The sequence below is a fragment of the Macadamia integrifolia genome, chromosome 2, assembly GCF_013358625.1.
Source record: "Macadamia integrifolia cultivar HAES 741 chromosome 2, SCU_Mint_v3, whole genome shotgun sequence".
NCBI classification, from domain to species: domain Eukaryota; kingdom Viridiplantae; phylum Streptophyta; class Magnoliopsida; order Proteales; family Proteaceae; genus Macadamia; species Macadamia integrifolia.
The window spans coordinates 5,031,347-5,058,643 of NC_056558.1; the positions used below are offsets into that span (position 1 = coordinate 5,031,347).

Genomic DNA, 27,297 nt, shown 5'->3' on the forward strand with positions numbered 1-27,297 from the left:
TAAAGCTCCCACTTCAATTCTCCAAGGTTCCTTCACATTTCTTATACCTCCAAAAGTCTCTGGCTGTGTTTGTTTTGCCCGGAATCATGTCCATGGCAAGTTGGACCACGAGGACTCAAGTGTGTGTGTGTTGGCTACTTTGCTACCCAAAAAGGGTACTAGTGCTATTATCCACCAACTCGCTAGATGTCGCGTTTTATGAATCTACTGCTTACTTCTCTCCAACACCTCTTCGTTGCGGGAATTCTTCTCTGTTTGGTGATGTGCTGTCTCCCGTTGTTCCTATCCTTGAAACTAGTCCTCTTGATACTTCTCTTCAGGGGGAGACACCAATTCAACCCACATCAGCTTTACCCATGAAAGTGTACAATGTACATTCGTCAAAATCATGACCAGCTAATATATACCACCAGAACGGCACCAGCCCCATCAAGTCAATTTGCCATCTCTTGATCCAAACCCTAACTCTCTACCAGGTAATGCTTTTAATGCTCCTATTGTTTCTGATTCACTTTCTGACCCCTCTCAATTTACCTATTGTCATTCGAAAGGGAACGAGAGATTGTACACAACATCATGTTGCTAAGATTGTTTCTTATGACTCTCTTTCTCCTTCATATCGTACCTTTGTGTCCTCCTTGTCTTTTGTTTCCATTCCTCAGCATTGGCAGGAAGCAAGTAAAGAGCCGCGGTGAAATGCGGCCATGGCTGATGTGATGCAAGCTCTGAAAAAGAATGACATTTAGGACTTGGCACCTCTTCCTCCCCAAAAGAGGACAGTAAGTTGCAAGTGGGTCTTTACTAAACAGAACATGGATGGACCTGTAGACAAATACAAGGCATGGCTGGTTGCTAGAGGATATACTCAGACCTGTAGCCTCGATTACCTGGGGACATTTGCTCAAGTGGAAAAAATGAAAACCATTCATGTGTCTCTCTTTGATGCAGAATCGAGGCTGAACTGGGTTAACCCGTCGGGCAATCTCGACCGAGACGAGTCAGGTCCGATTAGATTTTTGAAATCAATAGGATATTTTAGGAGTTACTTTATTTAGGAAGAATTGAGTTATTTAATTTGGGATGATATGTAATCTTTTATTTTTGGGTAGTTCTTAGTCAATTAGGGAGTTACCAATTTAAATTTTATTTGTTTCTAATTTCATTAGTTATAATTTAGGAAGCAAATTTGAAGTTGCTAATTTTAGTTTTAGATTTTACTAGGCAAGGTTTAATTTTCAGTTATTATATAAGGGCATGTAATCCAAGTTATTAGACGGATTAAAAAGATGAATTGAATTTGAGTATTTGAGAACCTGCGGGCGTGTGTGTGATTCTTTCCCCCCTTTCTTAGTGCGATTTCTTCCTCTCCCCTGCAACTCTGAGACTCATCTCAGGGAATTCTTCCCTACCCCTTACCAGCCCTCCATCAATTGGTATCAGAGCCGAAGGATCTCATTCCTTCCCCATCTCTTTTCTTCCCTTCCCATTCTCTGTTTTGGTACTATCGAGATTGACCCAAAAAAAAAAGACTGAAACCGAGAGGTTGAGTCTTTCACCTACCCTCGATGTACCCATCTTCCACAGACAACCCCACCGCCCCTACTTCCCCTTGTCCTAGGCTTTCTGCCAACAGCAATTAAAAAAAAAAAAAAAAAAAAAAAAAAAAGAACCGAGAAGAACAGAAGAAGACGAGAAGAGAGAGAAGATCGGCAACATACCTGGTTCAGGCCTTCCCGCCTCCAGCAGCCAGTTGAGTTCTTGCATCTAAGGTCTCCCTTCGAAGTCGCCCCATCCTTTTCCTCATATTGGCCCCATCCTTTGTTGCAGCCCTTCGATCATTTCTCTGTTTTTCCTTGGTTCAACAAAGAAGAGAACCCTCCGCCTTTCTCACAACCTTCCCCTTTGGTTTGAGTTGCTTGACAGAGCAAGATTCCAAGTAGGACCTCCTTTTTTGTTCTTTCCTTATTTTAATCAGTTATTTCCCTATTTACCCTCCCCTTCCTCTTTTATTATTTTTTGTCCTATTTTTCTACTTACTTCCAAGTATACCCCTGTTCCATACGTGCTCCATATTGAGGGATATCTTTGAAGTCTTGAAATTACAGTATTGCCACTCCTCTTATTTGAGCCTTCTATTACTGTCATGGATATCTGTGTTTAAATTTGGAGTGCGGTTGCCCAATGGACAGTCTGCTAAATTGTTAATTGATGAGCGATTAAGTGACAATTTTGTCACCAGCTCTGTGGTGGATATATTGTCAGAGACCGGTCAGATAATTTTTGAGTCGGAGAAAATTGCATTTGTTGAATTTTCTGTTCCTCCTTATTATGATGGTGCTTTTTGTGAAGTGTTTGACTCTCCTCAGCACATCATTACATTGGGTCGAGGCTGGTTGGAACAACGAGACGGTATTCTTGATCGTGACAACAATGTGTGCACCGTCCAACCTCAGCACATGCATAAAAAATTTAATCTTCATGGATTGGTTACGTCAAAGAAAGCGATACCCCCAATACAACCACAAGTTGCACCAGAGGCATCAACACAAATAGACGATCGTCCTATTGTGGAACAGGAGATGACAACGGAAAGTGAGAAAATCATGGATCAGGTAATGACGGCCATCAATGCAGTGCCAGTGGTTCACTATCATGAATTTGTTTTTCCCCATGATTTTCCAGACTTGACTGCACCTCCAAAGCTTCACCTCATGGATTTCGTTCGTGATGCAAATGACGAGCAATTCACCCATGTTCGTGAGTTCTTATTGTTATCATTCTTTAAAACTCGTGGACGAGTTTTTCTTAACATCGGGGGAGTTGATGCAGAATCGAGGCTGAACTGGGTTAACCCGTCGGGCAATCTCGACCGAGACGAGTCAGGTCCGATTAGATTTTTGAAATCAATAGGATATTTTAGGAGTTACTTTATTTAGGAAGAATTGAGTTATTTAATTTGGGATGATATGTAATCTTTTATTTTTGGGTAGTTCTTAGTCAATTAAGGAGTTACCAATTTAAATTTTATTTGTTTCTAATTTCATTAGTTATAATTTAGGAAGCAAATTTGAAGTTGCTAATTTTAGTTTTAGATTTTAAAAGGCAAGTTTTAATTTTCAGTTATTATATAAAGGCATGTAATCCAAGTTATTAGACGGATTAAAAAGATGAATTGAGTTTGAGTATTTGAGAGCTTGCGGGCATGTGTGTGATTCTTTCCCCCCTTTCTTAGTGCGATTTCTTCCTCTCCCCTGCAACTCTGAGATCCCTCTCAGGGATTTCTACCCTACCGCTACCGGCTCTCCATCACTCTTGGGCAGTGAACCTCGGATGGGACTTCCAACAACTTGACATCAAGAATGCGTTCCTCCACAATGAACTGGCAGAGGAAGTAAAAATGGAAATATTCCTCCTGAGTTCTCTTGTGCAAAAACCAAGGGCAAGGTTAGTAAAGCTCAAGCAAGTATTATATGGGTTAAAGCAATCTCCAAGTGCCTAGTTGGGAGATTTCACAAAGCCGTGGTATCTGTTGGTTACTCCGAAAGCAATGCTGTTCATATCCTGCTCTTCAAGATATCTGGTTCCAAGATCGCCATCCTCATCGTGTACGTTGACGACATTGTTGTCACTGGGGACGACATTGTTGTCATTGGGGACGACACAGGAAATTCCTCGTTTGAAGATCTACCTAGGTCAGGAGGTTGCCCATTCCACCAAGGGTATTTTTTGTCTCAGTAGAAGTACACTCTCGCTCTCTTATCCACAACGAGATTGCTCAGATGTGAGCCTACAAATACTCCCCTAGAAGCAAATGTTTAGCTCTCCGGTAAGAATGGCAATCCAGTGGATAAGGGGCAGTATCAGCGATTGGTTGGAAAGCTGATTTATCTAGCCCATACTCGTACAGTCACTGCCTTTGCAGTTAGCTCCCTAAGCCAGTATATGCACAATCCTTATTCTACACACTTAAGAGGTTGTATTTTGGATCCAACACTACCTAAAATCTGCTCCAGGAAAGGGGATCCTTTGATCTTCTCACGGTCATCTCAAAGTTGAGGCCTTTACTGATGTTGATTGGGCCAGCTCCCAAGATGATCGGCGATCCACTATAGGTTATGGTACTTTTGTGGGATGCAACTTGGTTACTTGGAGTAAGAAGCAAGTTGTAGTGGCTTGATCCAGTGTTGAAGCTGAATTTTTCACCATGTCTCATGGCATCTGTGAGCTGATGTGGCCTCAAGGATTCCTGAAAGATTTGGTTTTTCTTGTTCCATTACCTATGATGATGTACTGTGATAGTAAGTCTGCCATCAGTATTGCTCACAATCCAGTTCAGAACGACCTCACCAATCATGTTAAGATCGATAGTCACTTCATTAAGGAGAAGCTCAACCAGGGGCTGATTTGCCCTTTGTTTGTTCTGGAGATCAGCTAGCAGATGTCTTCACAAAGGGATTATGTAGTAAACTATTTCATCCTACAGTGTGCAATTTGGGCATGTGTGACATATATGCACCAACTTGAGGGGGAGCATTGTAATATGGGTATAAGGGTAAATATGTCCTTAGGTATATTACTTAAAGATATAACAATACTTGTACATATAAGTCACTTATTATAAATAAAGGGGCTATCACATTGACAAACCAAGCATTCCTCACCGATCATAAAGGAAAGTAAACTACAACTACAAATCATAGCCTAAAGAAGGACAAAGTAAACTACAACTACAACTCATATCCGAACAATTACAACATAGCAAGAACACTACCCCTCATGGTAACAATGACTCTTATCACCCACAGTAGCAGTCTTTAACAGGGATGAAGTTAGTACACAGGATTAATAGTTAAGTGTCTGAGTTAGTTTAGGATACTTAATAGCTTTTAAGAGTTTTGTTTTGAGTTTATTAAGTCAAAACAGTATAAGAGAGTGACTAGGCATTCTTTTATAAGTCAGTATAGAAAATTTTGATCGTTACATATATGTATACACCCCACCATCAATTGGACATGTTTTGAGTAAAGAATTTTGAGTATTTTCAAGAGTTTTAAAGCTGCTGAGCTGTGCATGCAGGATTGGAATTCTAGAACTGATCTCCCTCCTAATTCCATTCATCTTCCTTCTAGGGTGTGATCTTTCCTCCCTATTCTCTTCTATTATTCTTCCTATTTCTCATTATTACTTTTTATAATCTGTAGCAGCCCTTGTTTTCTTCTAAGTTTCAGATTGCATTATTCTTCTTATATCTCTCTAGTTAGTGATATGTATTGTCAGTACATCAGTTTCAGATACATTTCCCTCTAGAAATCTGGTGTCAATTTCTGATTCCAGCAACTAGAATTCTAGACTTCTAGTTAAATATCCTAGAACCACTAGGAGTTTTCTGTGCTAGTCAGACCACTTCTCTGTTTTCAGAGATAATTTGCAGAGTTATTCTTTTGGTTCTGACTAATACTCAACCTCAGTCTAGCCTATTCTGATTTGACTGTTTGGATTTACAAACTTTCTCCTATTTCTGGCCTATATTTCTCTGTTTCTTCAATCCTACCTGTAATAGTCTCTTGCTGGATTTTCCTGGTTCAGGATAAGCCAACTTAACCTAAACTGTACTAAAAAGTCTGAAATTCATACATATCCAAAGCCCATAACTAGGCTGACCTATTCCATTCTATTTTCAAACTCAAAACTCCCAGCTTCTAATGGGACTTTGATTTGCAAATAACAAAGTCTCCTAATAACCCATCCTAAATTCTAAACCTTGAAAAAGAAAAAGAAACCACCTTGATACTACCAGGACTCAAAAACCACACTTATGCTTGGTTTGTATTTTTTTTTTCCCAGCTGTTTTTTCTTCTTGAGAACAGAAAAACCGCTTCTGCATGCAGAAACAGCCTTTGCATGTGCCTGATTCTTTTTTTTTTTAGACAAATAAACAGAGAACATGTTTTTTATGAGAAAAAAAACACTCCTTGAAAAAAAAAACTTTTTTTATAAGCATATGGTGGATGCAGGGATAAAATGATCTCCTCTCTTCTCCCCTCCCCCTCTTTCCCCTTACTAGCCTTTTTATTGAACCCAATAGGAATACAACAGTAATGATTTGCAAACATTTTGGATTGGATTTGGAAAAAAAAAAAAAAAATTCGGGTGGGGGGGGGGAGATTCTGATGCCCTACTGCCAAATGGTGTTTTTGCTTTTCTGATCCCCAAAAAGATCACTGAACTAAACAAACAAATTTTTCTTAAAAAAATATATAGAAAAAAACAGGGTTTTTCATTTTCTATATTTATAAACAAAAAACAAGTCAAAATATATCCAAAAAATGCCTTCGAGCTCTCAATTATTCAAAGATACATACATACTAAAAATATTAGTATAAATAGTAATCTCTAGACCATTTATAAATTGAAAAATCAGGAATTGGTAATAAATAGTAAATATTAAATATAGTAAAAGTTGTAATTAGTTTAAAATTTTGATTTTTGATTTATTAAAAAAAAAAGAAGAAGGAATTTACTAGAGAGAAAATGTGTTTATCAGCAAGATTAAGCTGTATGCTACCATAGTTATCAAGGTGTAGCCAAGACACCGCCTTGGTGTCCAGCTGGTTTACCTAGGGCCTAGGTGATTGCCGCTTTATTGCACTGCATGTCACCTTTTATTTTCGCACCTATTAATGCCATATATCATTTAAACAAATAGCCCCTATTTGAATCCAATAAAAATGTTTAACAATCAAATTCCAAAAGGATAAAAAGTCAACCCCCCCCGAGTCCGAGAACAAAAATCGATTTTTTTTGTTTTAGAGGCTATTTTCAACTTTCAAATGCTAGAGTTTTTCTCAATTCTGAAAATCTCATAAATCTTATCATAGTAAAACATTGTTAAAAATCAAAAGTCAGGTAAAATAATCTTTTGCTTTGATGTCCATAAAATTATTTCCATTCAAGCAATTTTAACACCATTCGCGCATTTTAAAATAAGTTTTGACCTGAACATAACTTTGTCATTACAACTCAAATTTAAGTAATCTTGGACTTGTTGGAAAGCTGGTTTTATGCTATATCTAACACAAAAGTCTATTGTAAAAATAAAATCAATTACCCAATCAAACTTATTAGAGAACAAAACATATCTCTGAATGTTGATTATTGATGACTTGATGTGATTTAATGTTGATTTTTGATGACTTGATGTGGCTTAATGTTGATTTTTGAGTTTATTCACTTTGTTGATTTGTTTTTCTGATGAATATCTTGCATTTGTATATATTATTTAGCATATGAGTAGAATTATATAATTTTTAATCCCCAGATGTTTGATCCGACATGTCCTAGAGAAGAGGGAAATGTTGAGTACATATGTCGATATAATTAAGGACATGTATGAGGGAGTGGTGACTTGTGTGAGATCTGTGGGAGGTCAAAGCAAGGAATTCCTAATTACAAATGGGTTGCATCAAAGATCGGCCTGAAGCCCCTATTTATTTGTGCTTATCATGGATGAGTTAACCAAGAACATTCTACACGAGGTCCCTTGATGTATGCTATTCGCAAATGACAGCTTTAGTGGATGAGACTAAAGCAATGATTAACATTAAACTGGAGCTCTGGAGATCAACCTTGGAAACAAGAGGTTTTAAGATCAGTAGATCAAAGACGGAATATATGATGTGTAACTTTAGCCACTCTATGATGGATAATGAAACAATGAAAATTGAGGAGAGAGAGAGAGATCCCACAAAGTGATTGTTTTAGATATCCAAGGTCAATCATAAACAAAGAGGGTTACATAGAGGATAATGTTTTGCAGAGAATTAAAGTGGGATGGATGAAGTGGAGAGGTGCGTTTGGAGTGTTGCGTGACCAACGTATCCCTTTAAAGTTTAAGAGAAAATTCTATAGGATTGTTGTGCGTCCAACTATGATGTATGGGGCATAATGGTAGGCAGTTAAGAAGAGTCATATAGAAAAGCTATATGTAGCTGAAATGAGGATGTTAAGATGGTTGTGTGGGAAAACTACGAAGGATAAAATAAGGAATGAAGAAATTAGAACTGTCTCTGGAGTTGACCCGATCAATGACAAGCTTCGTGAAAGCCGTTTGAGGTGGTATGATCATGTTTAAACGAGCCCTAAGGACACCCCAGTAAAAAATAGTGATATGATCTAGATGGAAGACACCAAAAGAGCTAGGGGCGGGGCCTAAAATGACCATAGGAGACATAGTGAGGAATGACATGCATTCATGCATAGTCTCGGCCTTGTCCCAAGTATGACCTTGGACACAGCCTATTGGAGGGCAATAATCCATGTAGCCGACCCCATTTAGCTAAAATTTTCCTATCTTGTTGGGCAGTGCCTCTTTCCTCTTATTCTCATTGTCCTATTCTCACCTTTCTTCCACATCTCTCTTCTTTCCATCTCTTCCTTTCCCCTTTTCTGTTTGTACTGTTCTATTTTGTTGCGTATGGATCCATATAGCCGACCCATTAAGTTGGGATCAGGCTGAGTTTGTCATTGTTGTTGTTGTATATAATTTTTAATATGCTATTTGTGCCAAATAAAATGGTTACATAACAAAAGAACACTAGAACGCTTTGTTCGCCAAGGCGACGCCTTGCGGCCTCCTAATCGCAAGGCAGTTAGGCAGTACCTCAAACGCCTTGGCCACCTTGCCGCGTTGATAACCATGTATGCTACATGATGCTTAATCAGAGATATTCCGCTGCTGCCCTGGACCAACATGTGTACTATTTAACCCAACACAAAAAATGTGTTCACTTGCAAGATTAAGAATTAGGTACTTCATGAAGAATAAAAAAAAAAACCCCAATGACAGGTATATGCACTTACTAAATCATTAAATATTCAACCAATAAAAGGAGAAACAGAAACTGCAAATAAAGTATAAGGAGCTGCAATGAACTTACCATAAATGACAGAAGCCCTGTAAGTATGCTGCATGCAAATTGTAATGACATGAATAAGTTAGTGCAGGCAACTAAAGAATCAGAAGAACTTCAAATTTATTAGAGCCTGTTTCCTCCACCAATAACAACTTAATTCATAAACAAAGCAAAAACTGCATGTAAAGTATTTCACCCAAGAAGAAAATTCATATTCATCAGAGAAACACAAAGTGAAAGAATACCAAGAATAAAAAATAAAGGAATATCTTCAGTTACCTTGATACAGACCACATGGGATTCCAAGTTTCTGGGTGAACTGGAGAGTAAGATTAATTTTAGTCAGCTACCCAAAGGATCACTTCGGAATAACACCTTAAAGACAATACTTCCTTAAAATACTTACAATCGCTCATGGATAAGCAGATTTTCTTCTGTGTCATAAACCGTCCATTTGGAGTGATCATACTAAGCATGGATAAAGAAAACTAATCAAGTCAACTTCTTCTGAAATAGTCATTTTAACTGAAAGAGTCAAAACTAGTCTGTAAGAAAGTTAAGCGGATAGTGGACCAGAGTCCGTAGTACCTGATGCTGGGTGGCTTGAATGGATACTCTGGAGGGAACTTGATCTTTCCATAGTAATAACCACCTTACAATAATAAGTGGAAAGAATATTCAGAAAAAATAAATAAGGAAAATATGGGCATCAACAGTATGAGAAATGTAGTCCAAATGAAAGATCAAGATACACTCATAGTCCAACACCACAATAGGCTGGCAGGAAAACACTCAATACCTGCAAATGGTGTTCCTTCACTTCCCTCCAATACATAATCTGAAAAGAAACCAAAAGAGGGAAAAAAGTGAATATCATTTGCACCAAATATAGAGGTACATGAGCTGCCCAACCCCAACCCCTCATAAGGAGGAAAAAAACTTACTGCAAATGAATGATGGCAGAGAGACAAGACAAAAGTAGTGAAAACCTCCTAAATAAATTTAACATAAAGCATCTGTGCATACTTCATCAAAGTTTTCAAATAATCCAATCAGCCCACTCATCTTGGTTCCTAGAGTAACTGGTATGGTATCAAGGTCCGCATGACTTTATCCACCGACAGAAGAAGATAAAATGCCACCAAATATGGCAGCAACTTTCATTCCCTTAACTTGTGGACAACTTAGCCCACAATCATCAGTCCCATCACTATATAACCCCCTTATTAATAAGCAAATAATAACACTTGGCAACTTGGCTCTCCTCCTTATAGTATATGTTATGCAAGAGGAAAGTCGCAACCATAGTTGGCAAGGCGTCGCCAAGGCGTCCAGGCGATTTGCCTGGGGCCTAGGCGACAGCCGCCTTGTTGCACTGCATGTCGTCTTGTGTTTCGGCACTTATTTATGCCAAATATCATTCAAGTAAATGTTTTTAATATTTTTATTTCATTTACTTAAGATATTATTCATAAATAAGCAAATACCCCCTATTTGAATCCAATAAAAATAGTTTAAAAATCAAATTCCAAAAGGATAAAAAGTCAACCCCCCAGTCCAAAAACAAAAACTGGATTTTGGTTATAGGGACGATTTTCAACTTTTAAATGCTAGGGTTTTTCTCAATTATGAAAATTTTATAAATTCTATCATGTTAAAACATTGCTAAAAACCAAAAGTCCGGTAAAAAAATATTTTGTTTTAATATTCATAAAATTATTTTCATTCAGGCGATTTTAACAGTATTCGCACACTTAAAAATAAGTTTGACTGAAGCATAACTTTGTCATTGCAACTCAGATTTAAGTAATCTTAGACTTGTTAGAAAGCTGGTTTTATATTATAACTAATACAAAAAGTCTCATGTAAAAATAAAATCATTTGACCAGTCAAACTTATTATAGAATAAGAGCATTTCTCTAACTGTTGATTTTTTATAACTTAATATGACTTAATGTTAATTTTTTATGATTTGATGTGGCTAAATATTGATTTTTAATGACTTTATGTGGCATAATCTTGATTTTTTATGATACAAGGTATATATAACTTACTAAATAATGTTAGAAAATAGGAAAAATAAAAAATAACACTTGTTCGCCTAGTTCGCCTTAAGGCGGACGCCTTCTCGCCTAAGCGCTTAGACAACCCTCCACCACCTTGGTTCGCCTTGGCGCCGTGACAACTATGGTCGCAACCAAAAACCCCTCCCTCATTGACATCTATATGTCTACATCAAGTTCCCATGGGAAATGTCTTGCATCCTGTTTCATTGTCTAAACTGTTTTCTGAAATGTCCCACAGCAGCCTGTTTCAGGGATGCGACAGGGTAGAGGAAACACCTTGGATGATCATGGTATAATCAACATAAACGGCTCAACATTTCTTCACCCCACCTTCCCTCCTCTCTTTTCCAACTTTTTTTTTCCATTACCTCTTTTCAATTACTGCTTGTACTCTCCATATTCTTATTTTTTTTCTTTTCCAATAAAGATTCATATCTTGAGGTAAATTACAAGATTGCTAATATTATTACACATTGAGCTGTTTAGCATTTGGGTGGCTCATAGCCATAGGCTGCATTTGGTAACACACTCCAGAATAGATTTCTTGCTCACCGGGAGCAGAATAGAGTTTGGCAAGCAGTTCTTTTTTTTTTACGCACAGAAATCTGTTCCAGTTCAAGAAGCGCTCAATGAGCACTTTTGACAAAGAAAGAAAAATGTTTTTCATGTTCATGAACAGAATTGTAAAAACGCTCACCCATCACCCTTGACTCACACGACCCTCTCCCATCAAAATAACCCTCTTACATTTCTCTGTAAAAGGGTTTCGGAATTCACTGAACTTGTTCCTACAATTATCTTCTTTTCATTCATCAAGGAGCACTAGATTTTCGGTGGAGCTAGGGTTTTGGAATTCATCGAACTTGTTCGTCTCTGCTAACTCTCCACCATATTTTATTCACGGAAAATCCTACTACAGTTGCTGCTCTTATAGGTAGTAGCCCATCTCTTATAGTTTTGAAGGTCCTCAGCATCTAGCTCCCCAGTCCCCAGACTTTTTACTTCCAGAAATTTGGTTGCTAGCTTCTTGATTAGCATAAGAACAGTTTAATGAGAATTTCCGATCAAATTCTATTTGCCCTAGTTTCAGTTAGCATGTCCTCGTATGCCCCAATGTTGTATTCTTTCGTGACATGGAAGATGAATCATAAGAGAAGGTGCCAGTAAAGATCACACTTCCACATATTTTTCAAATACAAACCCAGACTTCTGCAACTGATGTACGAACTCTCTTCTTCAGACAAGCATTCTTAGTCCTGTCCTCCAGCCTTGAGTCACAAGATTGTGACAGTATTGATGGATCTGACCCCATATCTGAACAAATTTTACCACCTGACCTTCCACTTGGAAGTGATTCCATTAAAGAATATGCCAAACACCATTCTGTTTTTTTATTCCCCTGTTCCAGAAGCACTTCTTTCACAAGTTATCAAAAGCCAATCTGCTCTCGGAATTACTCTGTGAGCAGAATGAGGAAAAAAATACTATTGGATCAAAAATACTTTCTGAGAGCAGAATTGCTACCAAATGTAGCCATAGCAACCTGGAATTAGGGTTTTCAAATCCCAGGATTGCATCAAAAACCATCATTTATCCCCTAACCATACCATTTGTGTTTCTTCGAGAAGCACTTGTACATGTCCAATTAACTTTGTATTTGTCTCCTCAAAGTATCATACCTATGGTCTTGCAAATACTCATTAGTTTTCTGAATCATCAATTCAGGTCTCCACAATTTGCCAACTTTGCATGCTTCTAGTAGTCACATTCTTTTAGTTATTGTTACTCATAGTCTTGACTTCTGACCAATCCAAACAACAACATTCAAAATACTTTCAATATGGTATCTGTTCTTCATTAAAGTCTACCATGAGGGTAAGACACATGATCTACAACAGTCCCTCTGCCCCCAAATACCTGAAATTGGGCAACCATAGTTCTACAAAGTTGAAATGACATTGAGTATTGACATAGAATGGTTTTCTTCATTCTATTCTAGTAACTTCATTCTACCCAGGTAAACAAAGATAAGAAATTTGACAAATACGTAAAGCTTTTTCCTTGGCATTATGCTTTGTAAAGAGGCAACACCTATAAGCAGTAAATCATGTTGACAAATAATACTTATTGCCGGAATTTCAGCCAAAACACTGCCAGAGATAAAATACTTACGCCATTCAAGGATATCATTCGGTAAAGGGTGAGCCATAACATGGGAGACTGGTTCCTACAAGTTCAAATAAAAGAGTAAGCCCCCAATATAAAAATTGCTGCATATGGAGATTGGGGAGATAATGCTTCAAGGAAATTAAGATTAACAGAGAGGAAAATATGTATAATTCCTCATAATTTTTTTTTTCCCGCAAAAATCAGCCACAAAAGGATAATTGTATTAGTTATGTTTTAAAATTATATTTCCCCTACTAATTCAAGAAGCTGTGAAAAACAAAATGGTATATCCCCTACTAATTCAAGAAGTTGTAAAAAAAAATCAATAAGGCCAGTTTTAGAGACATGCCATGTCATAATACTCCAATTTCATTCCCATGCTTAAAAAAAAATTTACTGCAAGCCAAGTGATGTTGACAACTATAACTTAGAAGAATATATATAGTGTCAAACATGAAAAGAAGTGTGCAACATGAGAATTACCATTCATCAAGCATTCACATAGACATAAAGGTGTGTATATATATATATATGTTGTAATCATGGGTTTTACGGAAGTTGTTAGGTTCCAAACAGGTCCTTAGGTCCTTTTAAGGGTTTAATGGTCTTTGTAGCATTCTAGAACTTTCTCTTCATCATTATAAATAAAGAGGGCAGGTGTAATAGTAGACACAAGTCATTACCCCATCCAACATGGTATTAGAGCCTATGGATCCAAAACCCTAAGGGTTTCCTCTCCTTTCCATCTCTTTCCCCCTTTTTCGATTTTCTCTCTTCCAACGCCTCCCTTGCTCTCTTTTTCTCCCAGCGTCTCCCTCCTTCCTCCTCTCTTGGTGATAAGTCTCTTAAACCATCAAGAGAGCCACTAGCTTCTCTCCTCTTCTTCCCTGGGCTCTCAAACTCTCTTCTCCAATGATCTGAGAGACCCAGTTCCTCACCTTCATCGATTTTCAGGGTTTTTTTCCCTGAATTGACTTTTTTTATGCCAGGGTATTTTTTTCCTTGTTGGATGCATTGATCATCTTGATGTTGGTTGCATTTGGTGCTACTGATCCTTATAGTGGTATGTACTAGCCACTTTACCGTCTCAGGACTTTGTTCCAGAGCTATCCCCAAATCGATTTGTTAGGATTTTCAACATTTATCGATGTTTGGGCTTTTTGGTGTTTTTTTTGTGCTTCTTCTACTTCTAGCTAGTGCCCCCTTCCTTAGCACAGCTCCCTTGAGCAGCAACCACGTCTACTAACTCTTCTGCTTCCACTGGTGGAGACACCTCGGCTCTTCCCACTTTTTCTCCGTGTGTTATCAAGCTTGATGGCACAAACTACCTTATATGGTCACGCTCAATCTGTACCTCACTGGAACCTTGAAACATCCAACCACTACTACTGAGATTGACAAGCAGGAGTGTGCCAACACTCTTGTTATAACCTTCTTTGTAAACTCTATGCAGCCATGGCTTTCACGTGGCTCTCTCTCCTTTTTTACTTTGCTGTGAAGATCTGAAAGTCTATCTAGGATATTTATTCTCAGGCGCGGAATGATACTCAGGTCTTCGAACTACGCCAGAAGGTTCGTGACCTAAGGCAGAGAGGGCTCACACGGTCACAGTAATACGAGTTGCGCACACTATGGATTGAGTTGGACTTCTATGAGGAGTATACTCCTTCCAATCCTGGTGATGTTACCGGTTTTCAGAAACGAGAGGACAAGATCCAGGTCTATGATTTCCTAGCATGACTGAATGTGAAATTTGACCAGCTGCAGTCAGCCTATTGCCCCTCTCATCGAGAGATCTACACTTGCTTTTAGAACTCAATCCTTCAGTAACCCCACAATCTGGTGGCTCCTCTACTAGAGTTCCAGTGAAGTGCAATGGTGGGAAGGATCATCACACCAAGGAGAATTGTTGGAAGCTTCGTGGCCGTCCTGCTGATACATCTGGAAAAGGGCGAGGGAAGGTTTATACCGATACTCCTGGTCAAGCCAACCATACTGAGGTCCCAAACTCAGACTCTGACTTTGCTCCTAACATCTCAACAGCATCACTATTATCTGATGAGCTTACTGCCATCCAGCGCCTTCTAACACGTCCGAACTTTCCTGCACCTACCACTACGAGCTCTGCTCGTGCCACCCCTTCTGGGTCAGGTATCTCTTTTTGTGGCCATACTATGTCTGTTAACTTTACCCCTTGGATTATGGACTCTGGGGCTTCTGACCATATGATAGTTTGTTTGTCTCTTTTCTCATAGTACACTACCTATCCTGGTAATGGTAAGGTCAAATTAGCTAACAGGACTTATTCCACTATTTTGGGAAAGGGCTCTGTCAGCTATACTCCTTTATCCCTTTCTACTGTATTGCACGTTCCATCTTTTCCTACTAACTATTGTCCATTAGTAGTCTTACTTCAATCTTAATTGTAAAGTCACATTTTTCCCATCTCATTATGTTTTTCAGGATCTGGTGACAGGGGCAACGATTGGCTCTGGTAGGGTGCGTGGTGGTCTGTATCTGCTTGATGATGACTCGACATTGGTCTCTGGTCAAGCACTTCAGACATCATTTGCATCACCTCCCATCTCTAAGTTACTACAGTGGCATTGTCGGTTGAGCTATCCTCCTTTGAAAACTTTAGCTAGACCATTTCCTTCTTTAAAGAAATGTAATTTGAGTCGGTTTTTATTTATTTATTTTTTTTTTGTGAGACATGTGTATTGGTCAAACAAACATGGATCACTTATTCTGAGTTTGGAAATAAAAGTGCCACTCCTTTTTCATTGATACATTCTAATATTTAGGGTCCATCCTGCTATGTGTCTATCAATGGTTATCGGTGGTTTGTCTCTTTTATTGATAGTCATTCTCAGACCACTTGGATTGATACGAACCTAAGGTGAGACCTTCCATTGCTTTCAGCAGTTTCACCGAATGGTTTAAACTTAGTAAAATGCTACCATTAAGATCCTTCGAAGCGACAACGATTGTGAATACTTCGAAGGGTCCTTTCAAGCTTACCTTGAAGCTCATGGGATGACCCATCAGACTAGTTGTGTCGATACTTCAGCTCATAATGGAGTTGCTGAGCAGAAGAATCGCCACCTTTGTGAGGTAGTACGCTCTATTATGTTTGAGATGCATGTTCCTCCCCAGCACTGGAGTGACGCGATTCTCACTACCGCCATTCTGATCAATTGAATGCCTTCTTGGGTTCTCACCTTCCGCTCCCCTCTGGATCTTCTCCAGGGCTCCATTGCTTTTCCTATTCCTCCCAAGGCATTCGGCAGTGTTTATTATGCTCGAGATCATCATCCTCACAGGAAGTTTCATCCTCGTGGTCTCCAATGCATTTTTCTGGGGTATGCTCCTACTCATAAAGGCTATCGGTGTTTTCATCCTCCCAGCTCGGGGCGTTGGTTTGTGACTATAGATGTTATCTTTCATGAATCTACGTCTTATTACACTGTAGCATCTCTTCAAGGGGAGGCTCCTTCCATTGTGGACAATGTGCCGCCTCTTGCTATCCCTGCCAGTGTCCCGTTTCAGGGGGAGATTCACTCCTTCTCCTACTTCGACTCGGCCTCGACCAAAGATGCGTGTTTATAGCTACAAACAGCAAACCCAAACCACTACACATATAGCACCTTCCCTACCATGCCAATTGTCTCCTCTCGAACCCAATCTAATTCCCTTGGACCCCGGTAATTCTCTTTCTCCCTCTATTGATGTTTCAGTTGGTAGTGTTGATCCGTCTTTCGAGTTGCCTATTGTTCGTAAAGGCACTAGGTCTTGTACTTCACATCCTATTGCTAAAACTGTTTCTTATGACTCACTTTCTCCATCCTACTATAGTTTTGTGTCTTCTATATCCTCTGTGTCCATTCCCCATACTTGGCAAGAAGTGGGTACAGACTCACAATAGCAGCCAGCTAGGTTGAGGAGATGCAAGCTCTATAGAAGAATGACACATGGGATCTAGTGTCTCCCCTCACATAAAAAGACAGTTGGTTATAAGTGGGTCTTCATAGTAAAACATAAGGAAGATGATACAGTGGATCGTTACAAGGCCAGACTTGTTGCCAAGGGCTTCACTCAAACTTATGGGGCAGTTGCTAAGATGAACACAATTTGTGTTATCTTATTTAGTGCCGCCAACTTAGATTAGAATCTTCAACGGCTAGATGTGAAGAATGCCTTCCTTCATGAGGAACTTGAGGAGGAAATGTAAATAGACATTTCTCTTGGGTTCACTTGCTCCAAAACCCAAGGGAAGGTATGCAAGCTGAAGCGTGCATTATATGGGCTGAGGCAATCCCATCGTACTTGGTTCAGGCGTCTTCACAAGGCTATGATTGCTATAGGCTACTCTCAAAGCAATGCAAACCATACTCTGTTCATCAAGAGATCTGATAGGAAGATTGCTATCTTAATCATCTATGTAGATGATATTGTTGTTACTGGTAATGATCTGACATAGATTTCTTGTCTCAAGAGATACTTGAGTGAGGAATTCAAGATCATTGATCTGGGACAACTTCGTTACTTCCCTGGCATTGAAGTTGCTAGGTCTTCTCACGGGATCTACTTGTCTTAGAAAAAATATGTGCTTGACTATCTTTCTGAGATAAGCATGTTAGGGTGCAAGCCGGCAGATACTCCTATTGAAGCTAATGGTCACTTGAGTAGCAAGGACAGTGATTCTATGGACAAGGGGAGATATAAGAGATTAGGACGTTTGATATATCTTTCTCATACACGCCTTGACATAGCATTTGTCGTCAACCTAGTTAGTCAGTACATGCATGATCTTACTCAACACATATGTAAGTTGTATTGCACATTCTCTGTTACTTGAAATCTACCCCAGAACATGGTATCCTTTTTTCTCCTCATGATCACCTTAGGATGGAGGCCTACACGAATGTTGATTAGGTAAGTTCTCCTGACGAGTGCAAGTCTGCTACTGGTTACTACACCTTTGTTGATAGTAACATTATTACATGGCGAAGCAAGAAGCAAGCAGTTGTTGCCCGGTCAAGTGCTGACGCAGAGTTCTGTGCTATGGCTCGTGGTATTTATGAGCTCCTATGACTTCACGGTCTTCTCACGGATTTGGCTGTCCCTGCTACCCTTCCTATAAAGCTCGTTTCTGACAGCAAATCCACCAGTAGTAATGCTCACAACCCTATCAAGTATGATCGAACTAAGCATGTGAAGATCGATCGACACTTCATCAAAGAGAAGTTGGTTATGGGTCTTATCATTGTGCCTTTTGTTCCTAGTAATGAACAATTGACTGATGTATTTACTAAAAGTCTTTGTAATAAGATGTTTCATCATATCATCTGCAAGTTGGGAATATGTAATATCTATGCACCAGCTTGAGGGGGAGTGTTGTAATAATGGATTTTAGGGAAACTGTTAGATTCCAAACTGGTCCTTGGGTCCTTTAAGGGTTTAATGGTCTTTGTAATATTCTAAAACTTTTTCTCCATTATTATAAATAAAGAGGGTTGTTGTCATATTAGACACAAGTCATTACCCCATCCAACAATATATATCATACTATTATATAAAAGCACGAAGTGGTAAATCTTTCACTTGACTACTTTGTCCCTTCTTTTTATCCTTCTCTCTTCTTTTGTTATAATTTTTTTATTATAAATTATTGGTATCCTTTTTGTTAAAAGTGATCAAAAAACTAATTAGAAGCCATTAAAGGAATATATGATCACTCCTCAAGGATTAAAGTATCAGTATCGGTCGGCGTATCGGTCGGCCAAAATTAAGATACATATAGGAGGGTATCGTATCGTATCGTATCGGAGATACGCTAAGATACGCACATAAATAGATAGGAAATACTTTTTTATCCACTTTTGCATAAAAAATTTGTTAAAAAAAGCTATTAATAACATGTATTATCCATAAACACTAAATTGAGGGTATCGCACTAAAAATTCAAGGTTTGTAATTGTCCCATAAATGTAAAATCCTAGTTCCCAAACTTGATTTCCACTTTAGTTAGAGAGAAACATGGTTGAAAGCAAATTTGGAACAAAAACCCCTAAAAAAATCATGTTTTTCTGAAAAATTACCCAACTTGGCGATTATATGGCCGTAGTGCACTGTATCGTACCGTATTGGTATGTATTGACCTATACATACCGATACGTACCGATACATACCGAAACATACATTTCACTCAATTTTATTTTTTCCATAGAGTATCGGTACGCATCAGTGCGTATCGGTGTGTATCGTATCGGTATGTATCATAGGATACATATCAATACGAAATGGTTTTAAAAATTTCATGTATCGTACCGGTAAGAGCCAATACGGTACGATACGTACCGATAATTAAGACCCTACTCCTAATAAACTAATTGTGCTTATCATCTTTCCACCACTTCCCTTGTTCTTCTCAAACACTCTCTCCCTCCCACTTTTATTTTTCTTCTCAAACTCTTTTTCTTGGTAAATTTTTTCCTCTCAAACTCACGAATTACCTTTCCTTATATTCTATCTCCTAAAATATATCCAATCTTCTCATCTTTGCTCAGATCCCATCCACTCTCTCTCTCTCTCTCTCTCTCTCTCTCTATATATATATATATATATATATATCTGCAAATTCTTGATCCGCCCGATCTCAGGAAAAATAGTGTCATTCAGATAGTTACTGCCCAATTCCAACTCAAGCAGTTTTGCACAATTGCCAATCTCATGAGGTATCCCAACTCTTAATGAGTTCTGGCTCAGAAGCAGGAATTGCAATCTAGGTGCATTGCAGAGGTCTTCTGGTTTGGTGCCATTGAACCTGTTGTTACTTAGATCGAGCTTGTTAAGATTCCTGTACCCAATAATGGACCTTGGGATTTCTCCACAGAGACTATTAGCAGAAAGTCAGAAACAATTAATTCCTGCAAGTAAATAAGTTTTCCAAGCTCTGGAGGAATTGTTGCTGTAAACCCATTAAATGCTAAATTCAGAAGGGTGAGGTTAGTACATTGGAGGTACATAATTGAAAGCTAGGTAAAATATCATTAAGAATAATCACCTAGATGACAAAATTTTACAATGTCTTAGTTAAGATATCCATCTCTTATGAACAACTTTTTAGAGCAAAACAATCAGTTCATGAATTCAAACACTCATATATAATTACATATTTAAACTTCATATATGAATCAATCTGATAATCGATTTGAAAAACCAAACAGTTATTTGAACAGAATGATCCAATTCATGCACCTAAACATAGTAAAACTGTTTAATTCCATATTTTACATGACTTTGGAATCTTGGCCAATATTTCTTTAAGGTATCTGTAGCTTAGCTCTAGCAAACTGCACACCTCTGTTGGTTGCTTGTTTTATCAAGTTGTAATTAGAAAACACCAATATATGAGAACTTTTGCCTAAAGATATGTCTAATACTATAAAGAGAACATTTTTTCTTACAACGTTATATAATAGAGAATCAGGGTTGCAACTTTACACATTGACGAATGTCAGTAAATATACAAATGGGTTTTAAAAATGAGTCTAGCGTCTAGGTTTCTATTTAATGTAAAGGACTCAAAATCATTGTGTCAGTGATACAAAATCACAAATAAATTCAGTGTGAAGGGTCCATTAGAAATGTAGATGGGTGAGCACAATTCATTGCATCAATGATTTACTAGCCATAATCAAAATTGTGATGGAAAAACTCTCTATGTTTGGGTGTGCATATGAAAGTATAAATATCTTTTCTTTTGTTTATTTGTTTATCTCTTCTGGTTAAATGCTGAAATGGAAACTCCATTTTGCTTCTTTTGCCCATAACCATGGCTTGCCACCATGACAACTATATCTTTGCCTATGTCTTTAACCTGTATATGTGGGAATAAAAACTATTTTGCTTATTAGTCAAATGAGAATAAAATTTATAAGCAATCCTTTTAGGCTAACGTTGAATTATTTGCAACATCTTTAGCTCACATCTTTCTTGTTATCCCCTATTTCTATGCCTGCTACAAAACTTGGACTTGAGGATATAGTGCATGTTAGTATTGAAAAGATTCTTAGCCCTATATTGGAAGTAAAAGCATTGCTGAAATCAGAAAAGGTTTTTTTTTTTTTTTTCAGTGGGGAGAATTTGACCTGACATAGCTGATGATTTTGGCCTCATGATGTGACTTCAGTGACCAATATTGTCTGTCTACCTACTTGGATGATAACTTCAGAAGTGCTCTTAACAGCCTGTTCCTTTCTTGTGGCACTTTCAGGTTTGCTTTTAGATTTCTTTTGATAAGTATGTGCTCCTAGATTATAGAACATCGAAAAATATCTAATTATGAAAAGGGGGGGGGGGGGAGGAACTTTCTTGGAACATGAATCTTTTCTGTTTGCAAGAGTATAATTATAATTAGATTTATATGATTTCAGAAACACCCTCATTTGCTGTCCTTGCTACTTGGTTAATTAGTGCTTGAAGGGTCACCATGCAGCTCATGATTTTATCATTCTAAATGATTATGGGTATAAATTTTTGCATGGATTCCTAGCTTGTTTTGAAGGGGGAATATCGTGTTCTTTTGTGTTGCTTTGGCAAAGATCCTTCTTTTACTCTTCTATTTTAGAATATCACCTACTAAAGAATGATTCGAGTCAGAAGTTGGGACTAACTCAGGAACTGTCATCTTTCCAACGTGTAGCAGAATATTATAATCAGAAGATAGTCATTGATATTCTAATATACTCCATATTAATGCTAAGACGGACTTTCATACACCTATTTTCCTTTCAAATACACTAATCCCAGATTAACTCAGGAGCTGTCATCTTTCTAAAGTTAAGTAGAATATTACGATAAGAAAATAGTCATTTGATATTATAAAAAACTCCATTGTAATGCTAAGACGGACTTTCCTAGATCATTTTTCCTTCTTAAGACACTAATTTCAGATTTTATAGGCTTGATTTATAGCATTAAAACATCTATGTAGCTTCTATTAGAACACTAATGTCATCTTATCATGTTTTTGCAGCCTCGAGCAAGTGTTGTGGATTAATCCTACCAAGTTGGAGTTACTACTGATGTTATCTTAGGGCTTGGTTTTGGGATACAAATCTGTCATGATTCCCATTTTTATCATTGTATTCTATATATTTGTAGGTTCAGCTTTGCTTCCATGTATGGTATTGTAATCGTTACTCTAAGAATGTTGAGCACAATTGTTGCATATTACCACTTCAAAATATTATAGCATTCTCTGTTGGATTTTTTTACTTAGTGCTAGACTAAAGCAATACTTTGAAGGCATTTCTAGATTTATCTATATTCTTAATAAATATGTAAACTAATGAAATTATTATTGCTTAAGAGAATGCTACCTTATCTATTGAAGGACATCATCTTACATTATTTTAATTCTTTACCCAAATATTAAGGTGCTTACTACTTCACATCCATATTACTTCTTTTAAATCCATATCTCAAATATGCTTTAAAATTTTCGTTTTTGAAGGATGAACAACTCTCTTATAGAAGAAATCGTTTAAAAGAATTGTGAGTAAAAGCTTTTAACATTCAGATTTGCAAAAGTTGTTGCAAACTTGGAAAAAATGATTGAGACTACCGATTACAGGAAATAAGTAAAAACCATGACTGTGAAATTTTTGTATATACAAATACGCATAATTAAAAAAAAAATGTATTGCTACACGTGCATTTGCACGTGTCTTTTTACTAGTATATATATATATATATATATATAAGCCAATGTCAGACATTAAAATAGGAGTGTAACATAAGAACTACCATTCACCAAGCATAATCACATAAAGACTAGATAGTCAAAAGGAATTTTTTCAAAAGGAACTGAAAGTAATGGTTGTTTCAAAGGCAAAACATCAAAAAGGAAATAATTACTAATAACTAAAAACAACCCTAGAACAAAATTCCTAGTTGCAAGAGATTTCGTCGAGGTGTTTGTGCAATTTGGCGATCTTGATCTTCAATTCTTCGGGGACATCCTTGTTCCCATCTTCTATCTCATCTCTAAACCTCTTAGAGTTAGGGTCTTTCACCCATCTCCACACCTTGTTAGTCTTGGGCTGAAGATCCGCTTGAGATCATTTATTGGCCTTTACCCTAAATCATTACTTGGCAGGCCTAGTACGTGCTCCCTAGGCCTTCACCATACACCATTACCTGGTGGGCCTAGGTAAACTATAAGAAAAGTAGACAAGCCATTCGACTCAAACCAACCTCTAAGTGAATCATCCTTATGGTTCTTCCTACTCCCCTACGTAGAGAGACAAAATTTAACTAGACCACATGAATTCGACAAAACCATGAAAGCCATCTCTCACATGCTAACTATAAGAAACAAGAACTTTCTCCCCTACAACAGCAAGACAATAAGAAGGAATTCAAAATCATGATATTATAAGTTCCGCATAAAACAAGGAAAAAATAAGAGAGAAAAAATGAAAACAAATTGACACAGTAATCCCTGTGGCAGCCATACTTTACAGAGTGCTCTGTATTCCTTCTGAAGGCGTTTAATGCAAGACTTATCCACCATTGCGAAAGCAACTTCAGAGTACCGTGATTCTGAAACCCTATACTCGTCCTTCTTTCCTTCCACCACAAAAGCTTCAATATGCCAACTGATGACAACAATGAAAATGTAAAATAAAAAGAGACTTGGATCAACTATTCCAAAGACAAACTATGCCAAGAATACATGAAACAAATGCTTGGATATCTCCAAATCTATTCCATGTCTATTTAGGGAAGGACCACCCTCATCTTCAACACAGTGGACAGTAAGGTCATAGTGTTCCATATGTCAAATCAAAATACAATTTTTTGAACAACGCCAGTTAAAATTTTATGCATCAACATAACAAGAGGATAGCTCTAGAGAGTTTGTGGTCCAATGGAAGTCAACAACGGCCTGAAGTGAGCTGAAACCCAAATACAACATAATTATTTAAGACCATAGTTAATGCATTTTCAGGGCTTAAAGCCAGATGCATTGGGAGGGGGGCCAAACGTCAAGCATAGGTTTGAAAATTTGTATTCTATTCAAGCCTATTGAAAAAGTTAAATAAAATAAAGAAGAAGAAGAAAATGATAAACGGAACCCCAAATTCTAGTCAGATAAGGCAGCAAAGAATACCTTCAAAACTAGAGATGAGGTATTGTTCACCCAATTTCCTTTTTACTTAAAAGTAAATCCCTCCATTGAACTAGAATAATGACAACTCCAGTAAGGAAACCATGTATTATTCAAGCATCTGCTCTAATGGAATTACAGGAAAGGATGAATTGTTTTCAGGAATTTTTCTAAACTTTTTGCATATAAACATAATTTTTCGAGGATAACCAAAAAAGAAAAAGAACAGAATAACATAAATCAGGTCCCCCGTCAAAAGAAAGAAAACCTAACAACCTTTAACTTAAATCCCGCAAAAGCATTTTCAAGCTCAAAACTCATTCCAACAGTCCTTTCGTGGAACTTGGAAACAAATATTTCATTCTCTCTCCCAATTCAGACTAGAAAATGCATGGTAACACAGTTACATGGACCGACAGAGAAACTTAAGAATAAATAATTCAGCTCTTTGAACCATATGAAAGTTCAAAAATACAAATAATTCGAGAGAAAACGAGAGAGAGCGAGAAATGACCTCAGATCAGGACCGTCTCAACCACGATGATTTAAAGATTCGATTCGAGGAAGAACGACCAGAGAAATTAGGACAGACGATGGTGCATATATTCACGAACAATCTAGCCCTAGATATCCAACTCGAGCCATGTCAATTTTATCTCCCGATTTATGGTTTTTCCCCTTTTGGTAAGGCGTTGAGTTCACAGAGGAAAGAGAGGGAGAGGGAGAGCGAGAGGGAGAGGGAGAGGAAGAGAGCTCTTTTATTTTACATTTGTGTTTATGATGATTTCCCAGTCCACATGGTTCGAGGATCGGGATCGTTCGAACCGTCCGATCACGAGTCCGATTTCAACCGATTTTTTAAATCCTGTTTGGACGTTTTATTTTATCAGAGAAAATAAAAAACTAAATTAATTTAAACAGAGTTTGTGCATATCTTCGCTAATTACCACTTGCTTCTGCTAATTTCGCCAAAGCCCGTAATCTATCTATACTAGAATTGTTAGGCTTTATACAAAACAAGGGTTTGGTTTCCAAATTCTCCATCTCTAATTGGAGAGGAATAGCTACCCATGGCTTAAAAGTTAGGTGTTCTAAGTTGTCATTTCCCCAAAAACTTTGTATACTTTCCACATCACTCCAAACACAATCCAGTTTCCATCCTGCTCTCTTATTCTGCTTCAACCATGCTAGAAGTCCTTCATTAGCTGTCTCACCAGCTTTTTCTATCAACAAATAATTTGTTTGAGTTAAGATACATAAATTATTTAGACAGGAGTGTGCTCATCCCGAAATTTTCCCCCCTTCCTCGGTGTAAACAGAAATAGCCAAACAAAAATAATTTGAAGGAAGATGTGTGGCTGTCATATGAGAAGCTAAATTATTAGTTATCCACTTTGACTGCATATTTTAACATGTCCAATATGCAGTCCAATATTCTATCATTTTTTAATATGGCTTGGGATAGGGGTTGGAGAGCCAAATAAAACTCTGTGCCTGTGATTCCAAAGTTGATAACTTGCAATGAACAAAGTGGTTAAGAGAGACATCAAATCATTCCTGCTAATATCAAGAGAGTTAAAACACTACATGATAAGCTTATTAAAAGATGGAAAAGGAAAGCACTCAGGTTTAAAACCCAATGGACAAGCAGCCCAAATTCTTTTCGAAAATTCACATCACAATCAAATAAAACATGCCACAAAGATTATTGTTAAGAGTGGCAAAAAACACACGATGGATCAATATCCACCCATTTTGCCAATCTTTAATTAGTCGGGATTCCCTCGTTTGCAGCTCTCCAAATGAAAGTCTTAAATCTGGGATGGATATTGAGTTTCCAAAAGAAGCGCCACCATTGTGAGCATGGAGATAAGCATGAGCACCTTTTTGAGCATTGATTGAATATTGTCAGTGAGTGAATTATTCTGTAGAAATTTGGCAGCCAACTTAATAGTGAAATTTCCTTTCTTAGATAGAAGACTTTGCTAGTGGTCAACATCATTGGAAATTGGGATCTTGATAATAGTATTAGTAGTAGATAAAAGTAGAATTGATTGAATCAGACCAATATTCCACTAATTTCCTACTATAAAATCACTGACCTTGTCCAATCCTGGGGGATCGTGCATATCACGAAGGGTCATAGTACTACCATTTCTTGAACTTATGACCCAGGGATCATCGAAAAAGAAGGTTTTGTTACCATTACCTATTCTCCGATGAACCATAGATCTCAGCTTAGGCAGGATTGTAACAATACTGTTCCAACATACAGGATCCATGTATTTTCTTGGTTTTATTATGAAATGCTGACATGTTGTGAATATATTTTGCTTCCAAGACTTGAACCCACAAACTCTGTTCATTGGTGATCAATCTCCACCCTAACTTTAAGAGAAGAGCCTTATTTTGGGTTTTCGAATCTCGAATTCCTAGCCCTCCTTGAGTCTATGGTTTGCAGATGTTATGTCATTCAATAAGGTGAAGGTTACAGGCATTATCCTTGTCTCCATTCCAAAAACGAAGATAGGTTGAATCTAACTTTCTGCAAATCACTTTAGAGAAAGCAAAACAAGACATTAAGTAAGAAGCGGTAGCAGCCAAAGTTAATTGAGTGAGAACCATTCTCCTGGCATAGGATAAAAGATTGGCCTTAACTCTCTCCAAGAGGTGGTTAGAACCTGTGACTTTTTTCTTGGGAATAACAGTCCAGTCCTGGCTTTGTGGTCCATTTTCTTAATTCCTATGGTTTTGCAAAGTTGGTCTTTGGTGGCTTTGCAGACATTAGAACTAGAGGCAATACCGCTTTTTTCAAAATTAATAGTGAAACCAGACAAGTCAGAAAATAAGTTAAGGATACACCGAATTGTAGCTATATCCTCCTACAAAGCTTGATAAAAAAATGAAGGTATCATTAGCAAAAACAGATGGGTTATGGGTTATCAAGAATCCATCTGTTTGGACTTGGTGG

General features: G+C 37.7%; 2 protein-coding genes across 2 annotated transcripts in view; both read right to left on the reverse strand.

The window, feature by feature from the left end:
- The window catches only part of LOC122067161 (uncharacterized membrane protein YuiD-like), a gene marked incomplete at its 5' end in the record, with an annotated part of 99,062 nt that overhangs the window by 10,991 nt on the left and 60,774 nt on the right, over window positions 1–27,297 (reverse strand).
- Window positions 8,844–25,073, reverse strand: LOC122067171 (ubiquitin-conjugating enzyme E2 34-like). Its single transcript, XM_042631018.1, has 8 exons — window positions 24,841–25,073; window positions 23,673–23,814; window positions 13,151–13,205; window positions 9,712–9,750; window positions 9,501–9,564; window positions 9,319–9,380; window positions 9,192–9,231; window positions 8,844–8,964 (listed from the first exon to the last, which is right to left on the reverse strand). Exons 2-8 carry the CDS (start codon window positions 23,727–23,729, stop codon window positions 8,859–8,861), a joined length of 423 nt encoding a protein of 140 aa, XP_042486952.1. The 5' UTR covers window positions 23,730–23,814; window positions 24,841–25,073; the 3' UTR covers window positions 8,844–8,858.